Source organism: Hyposmocoma kahamanoa, unplaced genomic scaffold (assembly GCF_003589595.1).
Source record: "Hyposmocoma kahamanoa isolate Upper Pololo Valley unplaced genomic scaffold, ASM358959v1 87, whole genome shotgun sequence".
NCBI classification, from domain to species: domain Eukaryota; kingdom Metazoa; phylum Arthropoda; class Insecta; order Lepidoptera; family Cosmopterigidae; genus Hyposmocoma; species Hyposmocoma kahamanoa.
This window is the reverse complement of record NW_020654422.1, coordinates 8,528,830-8,547,435: the sequence shown is the minus strand read 5'-3', so window position 1 is coordinate 8,547,435 and position 18,606 is coordinate 8,528,830. Positions and strand designations below refer to the sequence as shown.

At 34.1% G+C, this 18,606-nt stretch overlaps 1 protein-coding gene across 6 annotated transcripts in view; it reads left to right on the top strand.

The window, feature by feature from the left end:
• Positions 1 to 17,511, top strand: part of LOC113235118 (vascular endothelial growth factor receptor 1) — a 45,480-nt gene extending 27,969 nt beyond the window's left edge. Inside the window, exons 12-25 of one of the 6 annotated variants that reach the window (XM_026470699.1) lie at positions 442 to 563; positions 953 to 1,133; positions 1,260 to 1,514; positions 2,134 to 2,358; positions 3,431 to 3,587; positions 3,857 to 3,948; positions 4,707 to 4,739; positions 8,817 to 8,971; positions 9,578 to 9,700; positions 10,477 to 10,646; positions 10,792 to 10,936; positions 14,205 to 14,379; positions 15,661 to 15,706; positions 15,894 to 16,033. In XM_026470699.1, the coding sequence (XP_026326484.1) occupies positions 442 to 563; positions 953 to 1,133; positions 1,260 to 1,514; positions 2,134 to 2,358; positions 3,431 to 3,587; positions 3,857 to 3,948; positions 4,707 to 4,739; positions 8,817 to 8,971; positions 9,578 to 9,700; positions 10,477 to 10,646; positions 10,792 to 10,936; positions 14,205 to 14,379; positions 15,661 to 15,683 (1,856 nt within the window). In that variant the 3' untranslated portion in view covers positions 15,684 to 15,706; positions 15,894 to 16,033. Of the gene's footprint in view, positions 1 to 441; positions 564 to 952; positions 1,134 to 1,259; positions 1,515 to 2,133; positions 2,359 to 3,430; positions 3,588 to 3,856; positions 3,949 to 4,706; positions 4,740 to 8,816; positions 8,972 to 9,577; positions 9,701 to 10,476; positions 10,647 to 10,791; positions 10,937 to 14,204; positions 14,412 to 14,475; positions 14,601 to 15,660; positions 15,707 to 15,893 lie in introns of those variants that run through there. The other 5 variants (XM_026470695.1, XM_026470696.1, XM_026470700.1 and 2 more) reach the window with 5 other exon arrangements.
• Positions 17,512 to 18,606: the final 1,095 nt, after the last annotated feature.

The window sequence follows — 18,606 nt, the reverse complement described above, 5'->3', positions numbered from 1 at the left end:
GAAAGAGGAAAATAATCATAGCTACAACTAACAAAAGAATCAGTATTAATACTAGATGGCGTTAAACATCAACCGACTATGTATTTTCTTGCGCTAACTATGAATCTACAAATTATAAGTAATAAGTAATACCGCTTTGTATCAATGGTAAACTGAATTAAAAGGATTTTCAGTCTGCCGATTGACATCGATTTGATTGAGTAGGTGGGTACAGAATCCATATATAATGGCATGTTTCTTTTTAGTTTTTAGCGAATTGTTTCGAAGTCTACACTTTTATCGTGTGTACTGCGCTATCTTGATTCTTTTAGTATATAGGATATTTGTAAAATACCAACAACCTCGCAGGATTGTATTACTAACGTTATAAACAACAACTTATTACGTTAGTAACTTGTATATGTATAGAATCATAAGTTTGAAAAAATGTGTATATTGTAGCGCTTCAGCCACCTGCAATTGAAGAACCACAAGAGCAAGTGGAAGAAGTATTTCCATTTCAATTATTCAACTTCTCTTGCAATGCAACTGCTATTCCGCCTCCTCACATAGAATGGTATAAGGTAGGTCACACTTATGTTTGTTGAGTCTAAGGCTGAAAGTTATAAAACAAACTATGACTTCTACTAAGCAAAAATGGCGGGTCAAGCAAGTTTTTCGTATTTACAAAACGAACTTTGCCTAAATTCAACCAATTAAAAGTTAAACTAAAATTTAATTTAATTTCTTGGGTTTGGATTGTTAATACGAAAAACTTGCTGATCTCACTATTTAAGCTTAGTCAAAGTACAAGTTAGTTTGATCAGTCTTAGCCTGTCTTGCTTAGTCGTTTTGTATAAGGAAATATGGCACCTGATGAAATGCACCATAGGGTAGCGATCCTATAGAGCGTTCAGTGAATGACGTAATTATGACTTAATTTAGCATAATGTTTATTTTTAATTAATTCCAGGATCAAGAAAGATTGATACCAGACGAAAAGTTAATGATAATTGATAATCGTCCTACTAAGAGTACATTGACTTCAACACTTAAAATTGCATCAATGAGTGAAGAACTTGCAGGAAAATACGAATGTAGAGTACTAAGCAACGGTGAAATGCGCAGCAAATTTTATACACTAGCTGTAAATGGTAAATGATACGCTTTTGCAACTGAAATGCGTAAAAATGCAGTAAATGTAGATAAATATTTATTCGCATTTTTGAAAGATTAGAGCGCTTTTTTATAAAAAGTATCATTATAAAATTTTATTTCAGAAAAATTTACAAATAAAACAACGTATCTAATAGTGATAGGAGTGATATTTTTCTTACTCATCCTATTAGTAGCGTATCTCACATGGAAGATAAAGAAAGAGAAGCAATTCCGAAAGGAACTAGCTGCGGCTGGACTTTTGTACTTCAAGGAAGGAGTCAAGAAGTCTATTAATCCAGACTTGGGTATTGATGAGCAAGCTGAACTTTTGCCCTACGACGATAAGTTTGAATTTCCCTCAGATAAACTAGTTTTAGGTAAGTTTTACACATAATGCGTAAAATTTTAACAGCAGTAGAGTTCCCTTGTGAAAGAGTTCGTTCAGGTAATGCCACCTTACCTATTATTGCCACCAAACAGTAATAACGTGAGAAGTACAGCAGCATTACTGTGTTCCAGTTTTGAAGGGTAAAGGTGCTGATGAAATGACAGGCATATGAGACTTGCCAATTTAAGTCTTAGAGTGACAGGGTCCCTCACATCTTTGCGATTTAAAGCTCTGAGTGGCACTACAACTGATATGGACAAGCGTGTCGCTTAAAATCAAGTGCATGACTAGTTTGTCCCGATAGGTATCTTAAAAATAGATAGCAATGAGTAATTTTTCACAAAAATAATTGTTTGTCATAATCACCACGCATGCTAGAGCAAGTCGGCTATAGAAGTATAATGCATTGATAAAGATACTAGAGTTTAATCGTTTTAAATACAATAACTACATACTTTAACAGCTCTATTCATTAAAACGGCGTGATAAGAGAACAACAATACATAGATCTAGTGAAAATATTGATATGACGATTAGATTTGTTTAGCTGTTGGTTCTTGCTTCACACGAATATTTACTTGCTTCAATAACTTGTCACAATTTCATAGGTAAGCAATTAGGAGCCGGAGCATTCGGTGTCGTATATAAAGCTGAAGCAAGAGGCATTATCAACGCTGAGGAGACCACCACAGTCGCTGTGAAGATGGTGAAGAAGACAGCTGACAACATGTATATAAAGGCGCTCGCTTCTGAGCTGAAGATTATGGTACATTTGGGAAAACACATCAATATCGTCAATTTGTTGGGCGCGTGTACCAAGAACGTTGGAAAACGTAAGTTACGACTTATAGCTACACAAATAACGGAATATAATTCTGGATGGGCAATTTTCAGGTATGGTTTCTTTATATAATTTCTATGGTATTGTTTCATATTTCATGCCACCGAAATTAGGTACAGAAAACTAACCTGAAAATTACCCGTACAGTAATGTCTTCCCTATTCAATATAAAATGCTATTTCCATTTCAATAAATTTTATAGCCACCACATTGTCCTATAAAAATGATCCTGTCTAACTAATGACTACGGTCAACATTATGAACCGTTCTACTCAGTACCTAGGACACATTCTTAAGTACTTTGTCAACTCTATTTCTGTATTTTATTATTATTGCCATTAAAAACTGTGTGCGTTAACAAATGCTGGCCACTGCTAATTGTAAAATTGAACATTTGCCCTATTTTTCTTTGAGAAAGTTATAAGTAAATAGACATTACTTGAGGAAAGATTCTTTGATCTTTTTTTATTTTATAAGTAATTATAGTGACAAATTGCTTAAAGAAAAATAATAATTTGACAAATTTAGGTATAACAAATCAATAAGGAGCTCCACACATCTAGGGCGATTTTCATAACAAGTCGATCTTGAACGCTAAAGCTGTTGACATTTTTTTAAAAACACATTCATCGCGAGTCAACTTGTGCAAGCTATTTACACCCGTTTACATGTTTACAAGTTTCTGTGTGATGGACCTTGACCGAGTAGACGGGCCTTACGAGTGTGACTCATCGAGTATTACTTGACATATTTTGATTAATTATCTCGTATTATTTGTGACGTGTTTCAATCAAATATAATTACAGAACATAACACGCTGTTGACTGAATATGGCCTTTTTTTTTGCATTTTTGTAACTCTTTATCATTCCAACAACGAATTCCTTTATGAAAAACAGTGTCTGGCTTGTTAATAAATGTTGCATAAGTAACATTCTTCTTTATTTTTTTAACAAGTATAATGGAGACGTACTTGTGTTGTTTTGTGTACAGATATGATACGGTATATGACATTATATGTGCGTTTATAGCGTATTAAACATGAAATCATGTCTATATTTGCAGGCGAGCTGATCGTGATAGTCGAGTACTGCAAATTTGGGAACATACACAACTATCTTCAGAAACATCGCGAGGTCTTTGTAGATCAGTTGAACGAGAACTCTGAGAAAACTGTCGGTAAAGTCAACAGAGGTTTTTCCTGTAGCAGTGGGAACAGCGGGTGAGAAACGTTTTTGTGATAAAATCGGCTCTAAATTCAAATTAAATTTTTCTACGAATTTTGCGTACCTGTATAACTCTCATGTAGGAAATTATTTGATATATTTTGCTGAACCATGCTGAATCACTTTCAATTTAATAAATGAGTTATATTGGGTTATTTCAGGTTTTCGTTTTTATGTGTCTTTTACAATTCAAGGAATAAGATTGAGTTTGCTTAAATAGCATTTCGATGGCTTTGTCTGGTAAGAATTTGGTTTACGTTTACAGAAATCATTCGGACTACTTCGGTTCGAATCACACTCAGGACACAGACCATACTTTTTTGAACACAGCTACTACCAACAGATCCTGCCGAAAAGGTAATAATGAGCACTATAAAAAACTATCTACGATTATGTTAGGTATGACGTTGCTTGGTGCCAGCATTATGGTACGGGAACTAATTTCATCCTAACTGTAATGTATCCCTATAGCATCGAGTATATTACCAGAAATAGAAGCGAAATGTCATTTAATTTGTTTGAAAACTATTCTGCCAAATCTTTACGATGACAACTGAGCTCCTCTTGGCCAGTCTGAATTCGAAACAATTGATGGGTGTTGTCAATTGTTTCACTTCAAAGCGACCACTTTAACTTGAGCTTTGCTATTATAGACCTAAATTGAAAAAATACATATTTAATATTCAATTGCCGATTAAATGTGATTTCGTTTGTAATCAGATGTTTTGCTGTTTTTCCCACACCATCGAATGGAACTGTTCCCCAATGTTTGAGACATTATCTTCATTACAATAAATACAGAATATTGTAGGAATATACGGAGACGTACATACAGGTCAGTTGTTCGCGCTGTACTATTTCAGCTTCCTAATTTGTGAACGCCAGTTGATATTTAAAAGTGATATAAGGCCCATTTGCCTAATGAGTTACCAGGGATGGATAGCCCTTATTTCGTCTCTATTTCTGGTTATATACGTCTGGTATTTCGGCGTAGCTATAAATGTAACTGCGATAATGGTCAATACCAGCTAATCGTTCTTCCTGATTTACACATAGATTACACATAGGAAGGTTTTAACGAAAATGCATAGAATTAATTTGTAATTGTTTAACAGATAATCATAACAAGCAAGTGGAGTTGGTAAAAGGTAACATAACTTGAATAATACTTTATGGCTTTTTGATTCTTAAATGTCTTGAGTACTAATTTTACTCACGTCTCACGTCGTCACAATGCTAGGCTTTTGCATTTGATTACAGTCACTCATATACTTATTTTCTTATTGAATTTTCACATTCATTTTACGATGTTTCTTTTTATTATAACGTGAAATTAACTTTTATGTCGCATCTAGTAAGTCGTGCTTTATTTAATTAATTTTAAATAAATAGTAATCAACCTTAATACCGCAGTTTTAGTTAATTTATTTTATTTATCTATATTATTTATCAACACTTTTATTGACAATCTAAATCGTTTCAAAATCTTTTCTTACGGCTGACCAAGTTTGAGCAAGAAATGAAATAAAACTTTATGTTTACTTCGTCATTTCTTCTTAAGACGCGTTCCCACTATGTTGTAACGTTTTATTTGTCGTTGGGCGACTGTCGTTCTAGCTCTTCCCATTGTCACAATAGTCTGTCGTCGTAACTTCAAAAAAGTCGTGAAGGCCAGTTAATCGTGTTGTTCTATGCGTGAACAACTTCATTTAAATATACAAGCTACGACACTTTAAACTGCACGACTATCTATCGTCACGACGTAATGGAACGCGCCCTTAAACTTAGGCAAAGTTAGTTTTGTAAATAAGAAATACTTGCTTATCTCGCCATTTTTGCTTTGTCTAAGTCAAAGTTCGTTTTCTACATCTCAGCTTAGTAATGAGATTTCGGAAGAATAGCGTCATTTGTTTTTTCGCTGACTTTAATACATTGTTCAATTAAAGTCAGACTCTTAAAGTACTTTAAACTACCTATAATTTTAATAAATGGTTTATATGTGTACATACACGTCATGATATAATGTCGCAGCAATTTAGTACTTACAATCAATTGTGGTTATTGCGCAGTATCGTAGAACGAATTGGTATTACAAAATAACATCTTTGCAAGAGTGATTATAGAAGGGAGTTGCATTTTGAGTTATAGCAGTTTTTTTTATCCAATGTGTATCACTAAAATCATTAATTTTATAGTTTTTTTATATATATTTTGTATCATTGCAAGAGTAATTATGGTGTGACAAAGTAATTAAAAAATAAATAATAATTAATTAATTAATTAATTTTTTATATATTTTTGGTTTAACTCTTGAAATAATCCATTATATGTAGACAATTATTATAATTATTACAATTCATTTAGGCTTGTATCACATACTCAATTTCACTGATTTTAAATTATAAATTGAATATCAATGCAAAAGTGGTGTAACTCACTTTTAATTTACATTTCTAGAATGTTATTATAAATGATATTAAAGTACATAATCATTGTTTGGATGCTATTTTCACGTAATAAAAAAATGATATATGGTTTTTATATTTTTACGGTTTAATTATATTTAAATAATTTTAAATCCCTTATCTTCTGTATGCATTGCATGGACTTACTCGACTATTGCGTTGACTGCCTCGATTGACCTTTTACATTGTCTGTTCTTCATTCAGCTTTATCAATGTCATTTTAATTCCAGCCTTACCATGCAAGTTAAGACAGTATATTAGTTCGTATTCAAATTATACCGCACTCCAAGGAAAATAACCTCACGCCATATTTAGACAAAAGGAGCGACTATATTCTATGACAACTCAACACTATGAGTTTATTTACATTGGAAATACGATCTAATTACTACACAAACATGGCAGTATTAATATAGAACTAACTTACAGAGTTAGGGTAGATTGAAAAATATGGAACTAAACCAATCACAGCAACTATATTTCTCAGCTGCAAACGTAAGTTTGTGGAACAATTTTAGTTCTGTGCTTCCTTCCTTGTAAATATAATGGGTACACACGTGGTTATTTACTTTTAACTTTAAAGTTTCTTTTAATATTCTATTCAATTCAATAACAAGGTATTTTAGTTTACTCAAGACTTTTATTGCGTCAGCTCTGATGAACATGCTGAAAATTAATTTTAAATTCATTTCGGTATTCTAACCGTGCTTTCAGATATATAAATGATTAAAATATTGCCGTTTATTCGTACCTTTTAAGTTCTGAATGTTTGTAACTATTTCATTTTTCAGCGCTATTCATGTGTCACCGATTTGTCTATTTTTATATATTTTTGGTTTAGCTCTTGAAATAATCCATTATATTTAGACAATTATCTATTTTTCTGCCGTGTCCAATATCTTTGAGAGAACCATTCTTTTGCAATCTGCTCGTGCCAGCAGCTTGAGAAATGCCCATGCATTAAGTTTTCAGAATCACATTGAAATGGTAACTGCTAGGACTCGAAAATTGATAAACATTTAAAACGCTTCGATATTTTGCCGACCGCATTGTCCTTAGATCAGTTTATTTTGATTTATGCCAATCCATTTTAGGATTTCCTCATGCGGCGGTGCACCTAAAACCATATGATTAAATTTGAGCGTGCCCAAAGGGCTGTTCTCCAAGTTTCTTCTTTTCTACTTTTCTTGTTTCCGACAGACGAGCTCTATAAATTATGGAAGGTTCTTACAGTACGTCAGCTCTTTATTCTTTCAGTGATATTTAGAAATCACACCCAACTTCCTTAAGATCCTTCAATCTTGGCTACAAGATGAAGAAAATGAACTGTGTGCTCCTACAACCCATTCTACACTAGTTTGTCTCACAGACATTTCTGTTTTTCAGTTTCCTGGGAAATTATCTTTATAAGAAGTTAATTACCTCCCTAACAATATTCCCCCCTAGAAAAATTCTTGCAAAGGTCACTCTACTAACACACTCTCATAATTCTGCTTAGGAACTTATTATACCTCTCCCGTAAACTGCACGTGAAACAAATACATATGTACTTGTCACCTACACACTAGGATACACAATCATTACATGTCTTTGTCACACACCCCTTACACATACATCTCACGCATAAATCTTTAAGTTTAATTTAATATGTAAGTATATTGCATTTATACGTATAATAAACTTTTCAAATTGAGCTAATTACATTTGTAAAATGGTTTTTCTTGTTCGAGGGGTGAGAGTCTGGTGACCAGTAATACAGGCTTTTCAACCCTATCACGGGTGCCAGACATTTAAGCGGCTTGATATCATAAAATTGTATTATGCCCCATAGATATAACAAGCTCTTAAGCTGGTTTTGTGAGTGAAAATAAATAAATATTATTATTATTATTATTATTATACACCCTTCATAAACACGCTCACACTTATACCCATAAATAAATATAACTGCCAGTCCTCATTTTATTATGCCGGACTGCCAAGCAGAGGTCCCAGGTTCGATTCCCGGGCCAGGAAAAATATTTCTATGACCTACATTTATTCCTCTTTTGAGTTTGGGTGTAATTTGCGGTGGTGTATGCGTGTCCATGGCACTCGAGAAACAAGATTTTCCTAGTGCGGGGCTATGTAGAGTGTGTGCGTAATTATTATTATTATTTATTATTTTATTTAACTTATGGTTATCTCGAAATTTATGATTCTAATTAAAACCATCACGATCATTGACCTAATCACGACCTAACTAACTTAACGAACTCAACACTTCCACGACCTGTCATATTCCTAGTTTTCTGTTTACATGGAGACACTTATATGTTATATTATGCTATATTTGTTCGTGATTGGTTTAAGAAGACATTAGAGGAATGAAGAATATAATCTATTCTAGAAGCCAGTTTCTTAGATTTGTTATGCATTTCTATTTTTGTCATTCTACTACCTACAATAAAAAGCTAGTTTTAATGTAGTCTTTGTAAGGCAACTTATTTTCTTTTTATTCATATTTATTGTTATTGGTAATAACAGTAGACTAACTTTACTGTAGAATATACGTCTTTTAAAAATTAAAGTGTTTTTAGGTATTTGCAGTTTTCTAATGTAAAATAACCCAATTGCATGAAATTAACTTAATCATGATGATGTAACTTCATGATTTAATTTATTGTACGACAGAATGCAAATCTATTTTATTATAATACAGCAAACTATAGTTCATTTGAACACTGCAGTAAAGTTTCATTTCATTCGTCTCTGCTTCAGTATCAGAGAGCGGGTATGTTCAGCCGGAATGGCGGTCGAACTACGAGAGCGACTACAGCTTCGATGGGAGGAGTCCAAGACCGCTGTGCTCACGCGACTTGCTTGCTTGGGCCTTCCAAATTGCAAGGGGCATGGAGTATCTTGCTAGCAGAAAGGTAAACATATGTATATTTATAGTAGGTACTATAAAATAAAATTGAGTTCTTACGTTTTCGCGATTGTTACATACGGGAACACGAAGCAATTTTTGGATCTAAGAGCGGTTACACACGGCGATTTTTAGCAGCGATGCCAACGCGATGCAGTAGCGATGTATTCGCTAATGGTCTACCTTTACACACCCACGCGACTTTTAGTAGCGATGCAAATGCGATGCAAACGTGATGCAAACGCGATACAAACGTGTTGTAAAGTCGATGCACGTTTTAAATTAATTAACTAATCTATTTATTTAATGTATTTATTAATTTCACTTTTAAATTTACAATTAACAAAACAAAATATTGTGCATGAACCTATACTGATTTTTCGTACATAATTATTAACCATAAGCGACTGTATCGATGCAGTCGCTCGTTTGCATAGATGCAATCTATAAATCGCAGGTGTAGCGATGCAATCGCGCGTTTCATGAACGCGCGCTAAAGTCGCCGTGTGTAACCACTCTTAATCGCGTATATTTATTTCAAAACATAATTAATAGCTGAATATTACGTTTGTGGACTATTTGACATAATGCCTACTTTGAAATCATCTTTCAGGTGTTACACGGGGACTTGGCAGCACGAAACATACTGTTAGCCGACGACAATGTCGTAAAAATCTGCGACTTTGGCTTAGCCAGAAGCATTTACAAGAACGATGAGTACCAAAAGAAGGAAAATGTAAGTTATAATGTTGCAAGACCGATAGCTCTATGCCATGAATATTATATGGGACTGGCTCGTGCTATTAATATGGATTCGAAATTAACATAGACGAACTTTGACCTATTAAATGGGTAATATTCATAATGTTTCGAAATATTTTCTAGGCTTTTGGAATTTCATTTGCTTGGATTACTAATATATCTCTTGCTTTAGCTGTAAATGACTAATTGTAAGGAAACGTTTCCAGTAACTTTGCAAATGCGATAATATAGAGGTTAGCGAAAGTATAGTTTAATGGGTTACCAAGAAATAGGAGAAGACTTTCTGTACTAATTGGATACGTTAATCTTGGAAACAAATCTACCTAAAACAAAAGTTGCAACCTACGTAGGAAAGATCTTTTAGATGCACCAAATAGTTGTGTATCAAATAATCAAAACGCATCACTCTTAACAGACACCACATAATTAGTAGCAGTAGTGCTCCTTGTGAAAGAGTTCGTCTAGAGAAATACCGCCACGTTATCTATTTCTGCCGCCAAGTATTAATGTGAGCATTGCTGCGTTGAGATTTTGAAGGGTAAATAAAGGTGTTGGTGAAATTACATTATTATATCTCCGGGGTGACAGGTACAGTAGCAGTGTTCTTTAAAATTTGCGGTATAAAACTCTGAGTGGCACAGTAACTGTTATAGGTAAGCGTGTCGCTGACCACCAAACGCACGACTTGTTTGACGTGTCGATAATAAAATCTAGTTGATTGACGCAAATGTGGATGTTATTGTATTTCAGAGTCCACTACCAGTGAAATGGCTGGCCATCGAATGCATGACCGACAGGATCTTCTCGACACAGTCGGATGTCTGGTCCTTCGGTATCGTACTCTGGGAGCTCTTTTCGTTAGCCAAGACACCATACCCGAACATTAGTCCGCCTAGTTTATTGCAGTGGCTCTCGGAAGGGTACGTTTTTATTAAATATATTTCTACATCTTATTTCATAGTCTACCGGAACGAGGATGAATGAGCTGGCAACTTGATTCACGTTACATATAGATAAAATCTCTATTCTTAGTTACTTGCTGATTGACACATGTTATATGTTTAGGAATCGCCTGGAAAAACCTGTTTATGCGGACGATAAGTTGTATGACGTGATGAAGAGCTGCTGGAACCAGAAGCCAACGGCACGACCTTCCTTTACTAAGCTGCAAGAGACTCTTGGTTCGTTTCTCGAAGACCATGTCAGAAATGTAAGTATAATAATAACATGCCTGTCTATAGATGAAAAAGTCGTGTCTCAAATTAAAAAATGTCAATTCGAGTCTGTCGGAGTGTGTACAGGCTGTGAGTCTAGTTGGCACAGTTTCTGCCACCAAGCAGTAATGTGAGGATTTCGGTTTTGAAGGGTAGGGTACTGGTGAAGTTAGAGGCACATGGGACTTATCAACTTAAGTCTCAGGGTAGTGCCCCTCAGATCTGTGTAATTTAAAGCTCTGAGTGACACTGCAATTATTGTGGGTAGGTGTGACGCTTACCACCAGGCGCACGACTTGTTGGTCCCGCTAAATAAAAAAAAGTTATGCTTAGGCTCGAATGACAGTTTTGAATTATATGGCAATTATTCAGGACTTATGTAATTTCCATTAAAAATATACTCCTAAATTTTACGTGCGAGTGAGTCCTACAATTTACTATATCTTAATATCCTGATGAATACATAGACCAGAAAGTCGTTGTACCCAATTAATGAAAGAAACATGCAAAGTATTTCTATTACACATAGATAACTGACTACATTAGACACAAACGTTGTTATTTGGAAATTCCGTTTCTAAGTTTTCGGAGCAAACAAATTTACAATCTTCATCACGGAATTTGACCATTATTGAAAGTGAAATTTTTTTCATTAGCAATAAAAAAATTCAGTTTGCTGGTAAAGGTCGAGAGTCGCTTATCAGTTATTATTTAATTTTATTTTATTAACTTCATTTTAAACTATGTCCCAAATACGGTTTTCATGTCAACTATCATGACTTATCCGTCAGAGCCAGGGTAAGTTTGAGTGACAAACATATATACCCTTAGGCTAGCAATTTTTCATGTTAGAGTCTGGCTAACGAAAGATGAGACTGTAAAAACGCGGGAAAATTAACGAAAATTTCATATGGTATCACGGGTGTAGAAGGAAAAAATAATATTGAAGCAAGTACAATGGGTATAAAATTATTTCACGAATTGTTCTGTCATATCATGTATGTGTTCATAATTAAGTTGTTGGCGGAGGTTTATACCCGAAGGCTCTATAATGACATAATTTAGACAAAATAAACACATTTTGTTGTAATTTTATATTTACACATCACAATCTCAATTAGACTCTTAAAAATTAACCTCAAATAATGTATCGGAACAACTGCATTCACTTTCTTTTATGTCTTAAGTAATTCTGTACCGTTCTCTGATAGCATTAATATCAAAACTATACAAATCTGAAACTGTGAGCATGTGAGGTCTTTTTTTTCTCATAGTGTTCCATATTCCCCATGAATAAATATATTAGAATTAAATAAACTTATCATCTGTTAAAAAGACTAGCAAAACTTTACAAAGTTCATGGAAAAGATCTAAATTATTGCGTTGTGCTAACCAATGAAATCGGAAATTCACGCAAATATTCTTGAGTTTGCTTGAAAACGATTCGTATCTTCACTTGTTTCTCTTTAAATTTACCAATCATAGTAAGTCTTCATCATATTATTAGAAAATCACAAAAATCGCAGATAATACATAGGGCGCGCTATAAATTTCCGGAACTGGCCAGTTACATAAACAATATTTGAAAAGTAATTACATTTGAAAATGAAACTCTTTGGCTATAGAATACAGTTTATTTCATCTGACTGTCACTTGTTTTTACATTGTGGCGTCATTTTAGAAATTGGTTGTCTACATCACTATAGATTTAACTCTTCAAAATTTTCGTAGTATGATTTTCTACGACTTTAACTGTAATTTAACAGCTCAGCGGAGCTTCGCTCGGTTTCAACCTGCTTTGGCGATGAAACACCATGCAAGACGACTATTTATAGCTGGTTTGCAGAATTTAAACGCGGTCGTGTGAATCTCAGTGACGAATTTCGTGATGGTCGCCCGTCTACTGCTGTGAACAACAAAAACATCGATGATGTGCGCCATTTGATCAAAAGTCAAAGTCAAAGTCAAATAGTTTATTTGCGTGTTACAGTAAGACATATAAAATACAATTTAAGTTGGTTGGTTATTGTACAAGTATCATGTAACGCCCTGTAAGGGCATAGCAAATTTACAGAGGTATAAGTTTTTATAATAAATCACAAAATGTCAATGAATAAGATACATAATAAATTAAAATACATGCTTTCAATTAATTAACTAATAACAATAAAGTCCGAAAATTTTAACTTCCACATATTTACAAGGTATTATTTTTATTGGTAGATAAATCAGACAAAACAAAACAGACAGGCATGTGACATACCATGAGATTCGGGCAGCTTAAGGCATAGGCATGAGTCAAATACAATCAATACTAAACGAACATTTGGGTGTGAAAAAGCTGCGCTCTCGGTAGATACCACACAATTTGACTGAGGCTCAAAAAACGGACCGCGTCACTTGGTGCAATGCCATGCTTACCAGATTCAACGAAGGGGCGTCAAATTTGGTGTGGGATATAGTAACAGGTGGCGAAATATGGATTTATAGTTACGATCCCAAAACGTGCCTTAACGCTAACGGAGAATATTTTGAGTAACAATAAATTCATTTCTGACCATTTATAGTATTTTTTTATACGTTCCTGAAACTTATAGTGCGCCGTACGTACAATTCAACTTACAAACCAACCAACTTTCAAACAGTGACATAAATATTGGGGTTGTCAGCTAGATTTAAAAAAAATCTCAGTCTCATCTTTCGTTAGCCCTTAGAGGATATAATGTAAGCGTTAGCCAGACTCAAGAAGCTTAAAGCTAGACTCTACAAACTATTATTATGTCACCAATCTTTAGAGGTTCAACTTTCGCAAGTCATTGACCACGTTTAGTATGATTATTCTTTAAATTACCGTTTCTAAATTAAGTCAGCGAATCTTTGACAAGCTTGGTGTAAATGACACGAATTTGTTAAGCACTATTTCTTGAAGACTAAAGTAACCAACAGAAAACAAGCTTACCGTCTACCTTTTGTACATAACATCATTGTATTTAGTATTTAGTAATTCAGATCACGCAGACGCGAACTCATTTCGAAAAGTTTGCAACCGGAATGAACCCTTTCTGTATATCCTACGTCATATCTAAAGTACAAACGAAATTCAATATTAAGTCTGGTTGTTTAGGAGTGTTTAAAGCAATGTGCAAAAACGACAGTTTATGTATATATCAATGTAACTGAGGGTTGTGTTGCGGTGTAATACTCATTATGCTATTTCCGTTATACTACGCACTTTTTATAAATGTATAATACTTCTTCCACTAGCACTACGTGGACCTGAACGCGATGTACGTGGACATGAACAGTAAACGGGAGACCGAGGATTACCTGGCTATGGTCTCCGCGCCGGATTACAATAACCTCGTGACCCCCAGCCCGCATCATTACGTCAACGATTATGTCAACTTCTTTCCAACGGCACCGCAGCCTTTGCAACACGGTGAGAGTTCTTATGTATATTGTTTATTTAAATATATTATTTTAATAGGTAATTTTTATTACCTATTAAAATAATTAATTATTAAAAAGTAATTATTATTGTAATAGGTAATATCTCGTGCATAGTCCAGTCACATCAATAAACCAACTAAATCTTTGTTTTAAGACTACTAAAGTAACGTTAACTCCAGGCAAAAATACGATATTACCCAAACAAATGACATATTTTCAAGTTATATTAATCAACTTCACTAGGTTAGGTATAGATACCTATATTAACTAGATATTGATATATTATAATATAATAATATCGGAATGGAATTTCGTAAGGACGTCAAAAATAATTAAGAGGTGTTTTTGGACATCCTTATTATATTATTATATCATATTCTACACAGGTACATCAGAACACGTCTACAAAATATACCAAACAATACGTATTTTTTAAAATTTGAACAAATATGCATGTTTTATAACAAACATGATGATAAAGTGATTGTATTGTTACAAATATACATATATATATATATAGGTTACGTGTGTGCGTAAAATGTGATAATAAAGTAAGAGGTGTCGCCATTTCGTACTTCTGGTATAGTAAAGTCACGTGTGATCGTAAGAAGTGTTTTTATCACATGACAAACATAAAAATAATATGAACTACACGAAATTTTAGTAGGAGTAGAGCTCCTTGTGATAGATTTCGTCCAGGCAAGTACTGCCATCCTACCTATTTCTGCTGCCAAGCAGTAATGTTGGCATTACTGTGTTACAGTTTTGTGTGGTGTGGTGCTGGTGAAATTACAGTCACACGGGACTTGTCAACCTAAGTCTCAGGGTGTTAGGCGAAGTGACAGTGCCCCTTAGATCTTTGTGATTTAAAGTTCTGATTGGCACTGGAACTGTTATGGGCAGGAATGTAGCTTACCACCAGGCACACGACTTGTTCGTCCCGTCACTTAATATTACAAAAAAGAAACAAAATTATGTCTATGTAATATTGAACAACTCTCTTGTTAAGCACAACCGATTAATTTCGTTTGTAGAATATTTTTTAAGGTTGTCAAATTGCAGATGTGGCTTTATTACACCAAGGGTGCGATGTTATGTTGGTCCATATTAGCAGTATTGAACGTGAAAAATCTCACAAAGTTATACCCGTAAACTATGTATGTAATAGATACCTAAGTCCGTCTTCTTTAAGACTTACATGCACATGCAATGTGCAATTACTCTATTTTAAAGTTTGCTTCATGGTATGTCGTAATGTTTTGTTTATCAGGCCACATGGAAATGTCCGCGTGATGATAGCGTAGTACACTATATAGGTATGGCTAGGTGTTCTGTTGTGTGGTGTTCAATGTTACTAACAACAATAACGTTTTAAAGAATTGATAAATGTGTGACTAATACTGTAACTAGGTGTTTTCGAGTTTAGAAAATTAATATTGCACGGCTGTCCACTCGTCTAATACTTTTTATGTAACTAATGCTGTTGCGTCTTGTATGTTTCAGACGACGAGGGTTACTTACCAATGAGCCCAGTGAAACAAAGCGTATTCAACGCACGCGTTCAAGGTACCAAATTCGATTTCGACGCTCGAAAATTGTCCCCGAGAGCTTCTGAGGCGAATAGTTACGGATCAGAGTCTACACCTATGTTGACTTTAAACAATCTGCCGAGAAGTGGATCGGAATCCGATCACGAGGGCAGCAGCTCGCCTTACATGAACATGTGTCCGCGTATAGAGGAAGAATCTGACGAAGTATTTGAAATGAAACAGAATAATGCTAGAAATACGCAACCCAGTGCAGCAGTGACGAATCCCACTTATATTACTTTTACATCAGAAGACGAGAAGAAACCTCAGAATTTCTCCAATACTTACATTAATGTCAACAACGTACCGAATGGTCTAGTCAAATGAATGTCTTATCGTGTTAACAGTAATTTTAAATTTAATAATCTATTAGATTTTATTATTGATCTCTTTATCTGCTTTTGAATTACCAAGACGACGTGTCACTGACGTCCTACATTTACGTATTGAAATAATAATTGTTGTATTTAATGTCAATGTAAGAAAAAGACCACAGTTCATAATTATGTCCAGTATATTTTAGTAAAATACTTTTTTCATAAAACTATAGAAAATACTACGATGAAAATAAAAAAAAATGAATTACAGGTGTATTGGAAATGGAAGTCAAGAGTCGATGGTTTGTTTGAAAGAGCAGATATACGCGCTTTAGATCCTAAAAACAATTTCATTTCCCATTTGTAGCAATCCAGAACTATTGCAGCAAATGGTATATGTACAGTAGAGTTACTGGTTCAGTTATATCAAATATTGGTAAAACATTGTGTTATGTAGTTACACACACAAAGTTAGACCATGTTGTTTTACACATTTGTTCAAATAAACTAAGCAAATTAATTGAAATTTTGCAGCTATGTGCTAATTAGTAATTTTACTGTATTTAGAGATGTGTTATTTTTGTTAAAAATGGTGTTTTAACATGAATGCTCTTGCTACTAAAGAATACGTACCATTTATATTTTACGAACCCCACCATTTAATTTTATTGTAAATATAAGAGAGGCCTTTTTATTTCATTATTATTTTCATAGCACCCGCAGTTCAAGTGCATTCCCTTTTGTATTTTATGTGAAAATTTGGTTTTGTGCTAGAAATATTTTACGCGAAAAGAGAACGAGGATAGATTTTTATTTTTTTACCTTATTAACTCACATGTAATTTTTATATACCTATTTAAGAATAGTCGCGTTTTGTTTTGTACATAAGTACAAATTATTACTTTACACTCGGGGGATCTCCTAATTCTGACTTGAATCAAGTTACTTTCGCTTCCACTATAAACTATATTATAATTAATCAAAATAAATGTTTATTATAGCTTATTGTTTACTTTTTGTTTTTATTGTATTTACAACGTCTAGTCTGTTGTAAGCGGTAATGTAAATTTCTGGATTGTTGTTATTATTGTTTGCAAATAAGAATGCATTGAAGTCATGAATTATACAGGGTGTTTCGAATGATATATTTTATTAATACCTACTAGATTCTTGACACAGATATTGAATATTTTAATTAATGGTGTACTTGTGTATGGTGCTTTACCTAATTTATTCATTTGAGACACGCTTTATGATTTGTAATGATGAATTTAGATCTAAATCATCACAATATACCTAGCGGCCATATAAAGGTAATAAATGTGATATTAAAATTTAATGTTTTTCATTTCATCGATTGACGAAGACGTTAGTTGGAACACAATAAGGAGCGTGAGTGAAATAATCTGTGTCGAGCAACATTTTGTAAAATTCCTTTTATTTATCATATTCTTCTTAGTAAAAATTGTTCTTTAATTGGGCATAATTTTTCGTGTCTGCTTATAGAAAAGTTTGTGTTGTGGTTATAGAGTGTTGCATAAAGTTGAATTTAAAACTCATATGTAACAAATCAGGGTTCTGTCGATTATACTTTAGACATACTACGTACTAGGTGTACGTGAGTATTCTCGTAATTGTACGGTGGTACCACGAATGTTTAACAATTAATTTTACATGATCCCCTCTGTATAACTAACTTTATCTCTGTCTTTGTGTAGTATTTGTTGTCTTCTTTATCTCAACTAATGTCTGATGACAGCGTTTTATTTCTTCATTGGACCCTGGTATCACTTTAGTGATAGTAAAATTGATTGTATGGAGCCATTTCGGCCCGTTCCACCATAATTCGCATGTTTGTAGTTAGTCGCTGCTGGGTTATCGGCAGACGCAACGTGACTCCATGTTGCCTGTGGTAACGTTTGTTGTATCTCAGATACTCTGTTAGCAACAAAGGTTTGCCATTTTGGCTAACAGATGGATATGGATTCTCCTCTAATCCATCCGAGTGTGATCATAGAGTTTGTCCAACAATTGATTGTTGTGTGTTCGCAATCGAGCGCTGTTTTTACTTTCTTAATTAATTTCGTCAATAAAACAGCTGCACATGATTCGCGACGAGGCAAGGTCGTTTTATGCTTCCTAGGAGCTACTTATGTCTTTGCTTGCAATAATATAACGTAATAAAGAGTCATTCACCTTTGTACGGCAATACACGACTGCAATGTATGCCTTTTCTGATGCGTCACTGAACCCGTGCAACTCGACCTCTGTGCAGGTATAATAAATCCACCTTGGTATTTTAATATTTTC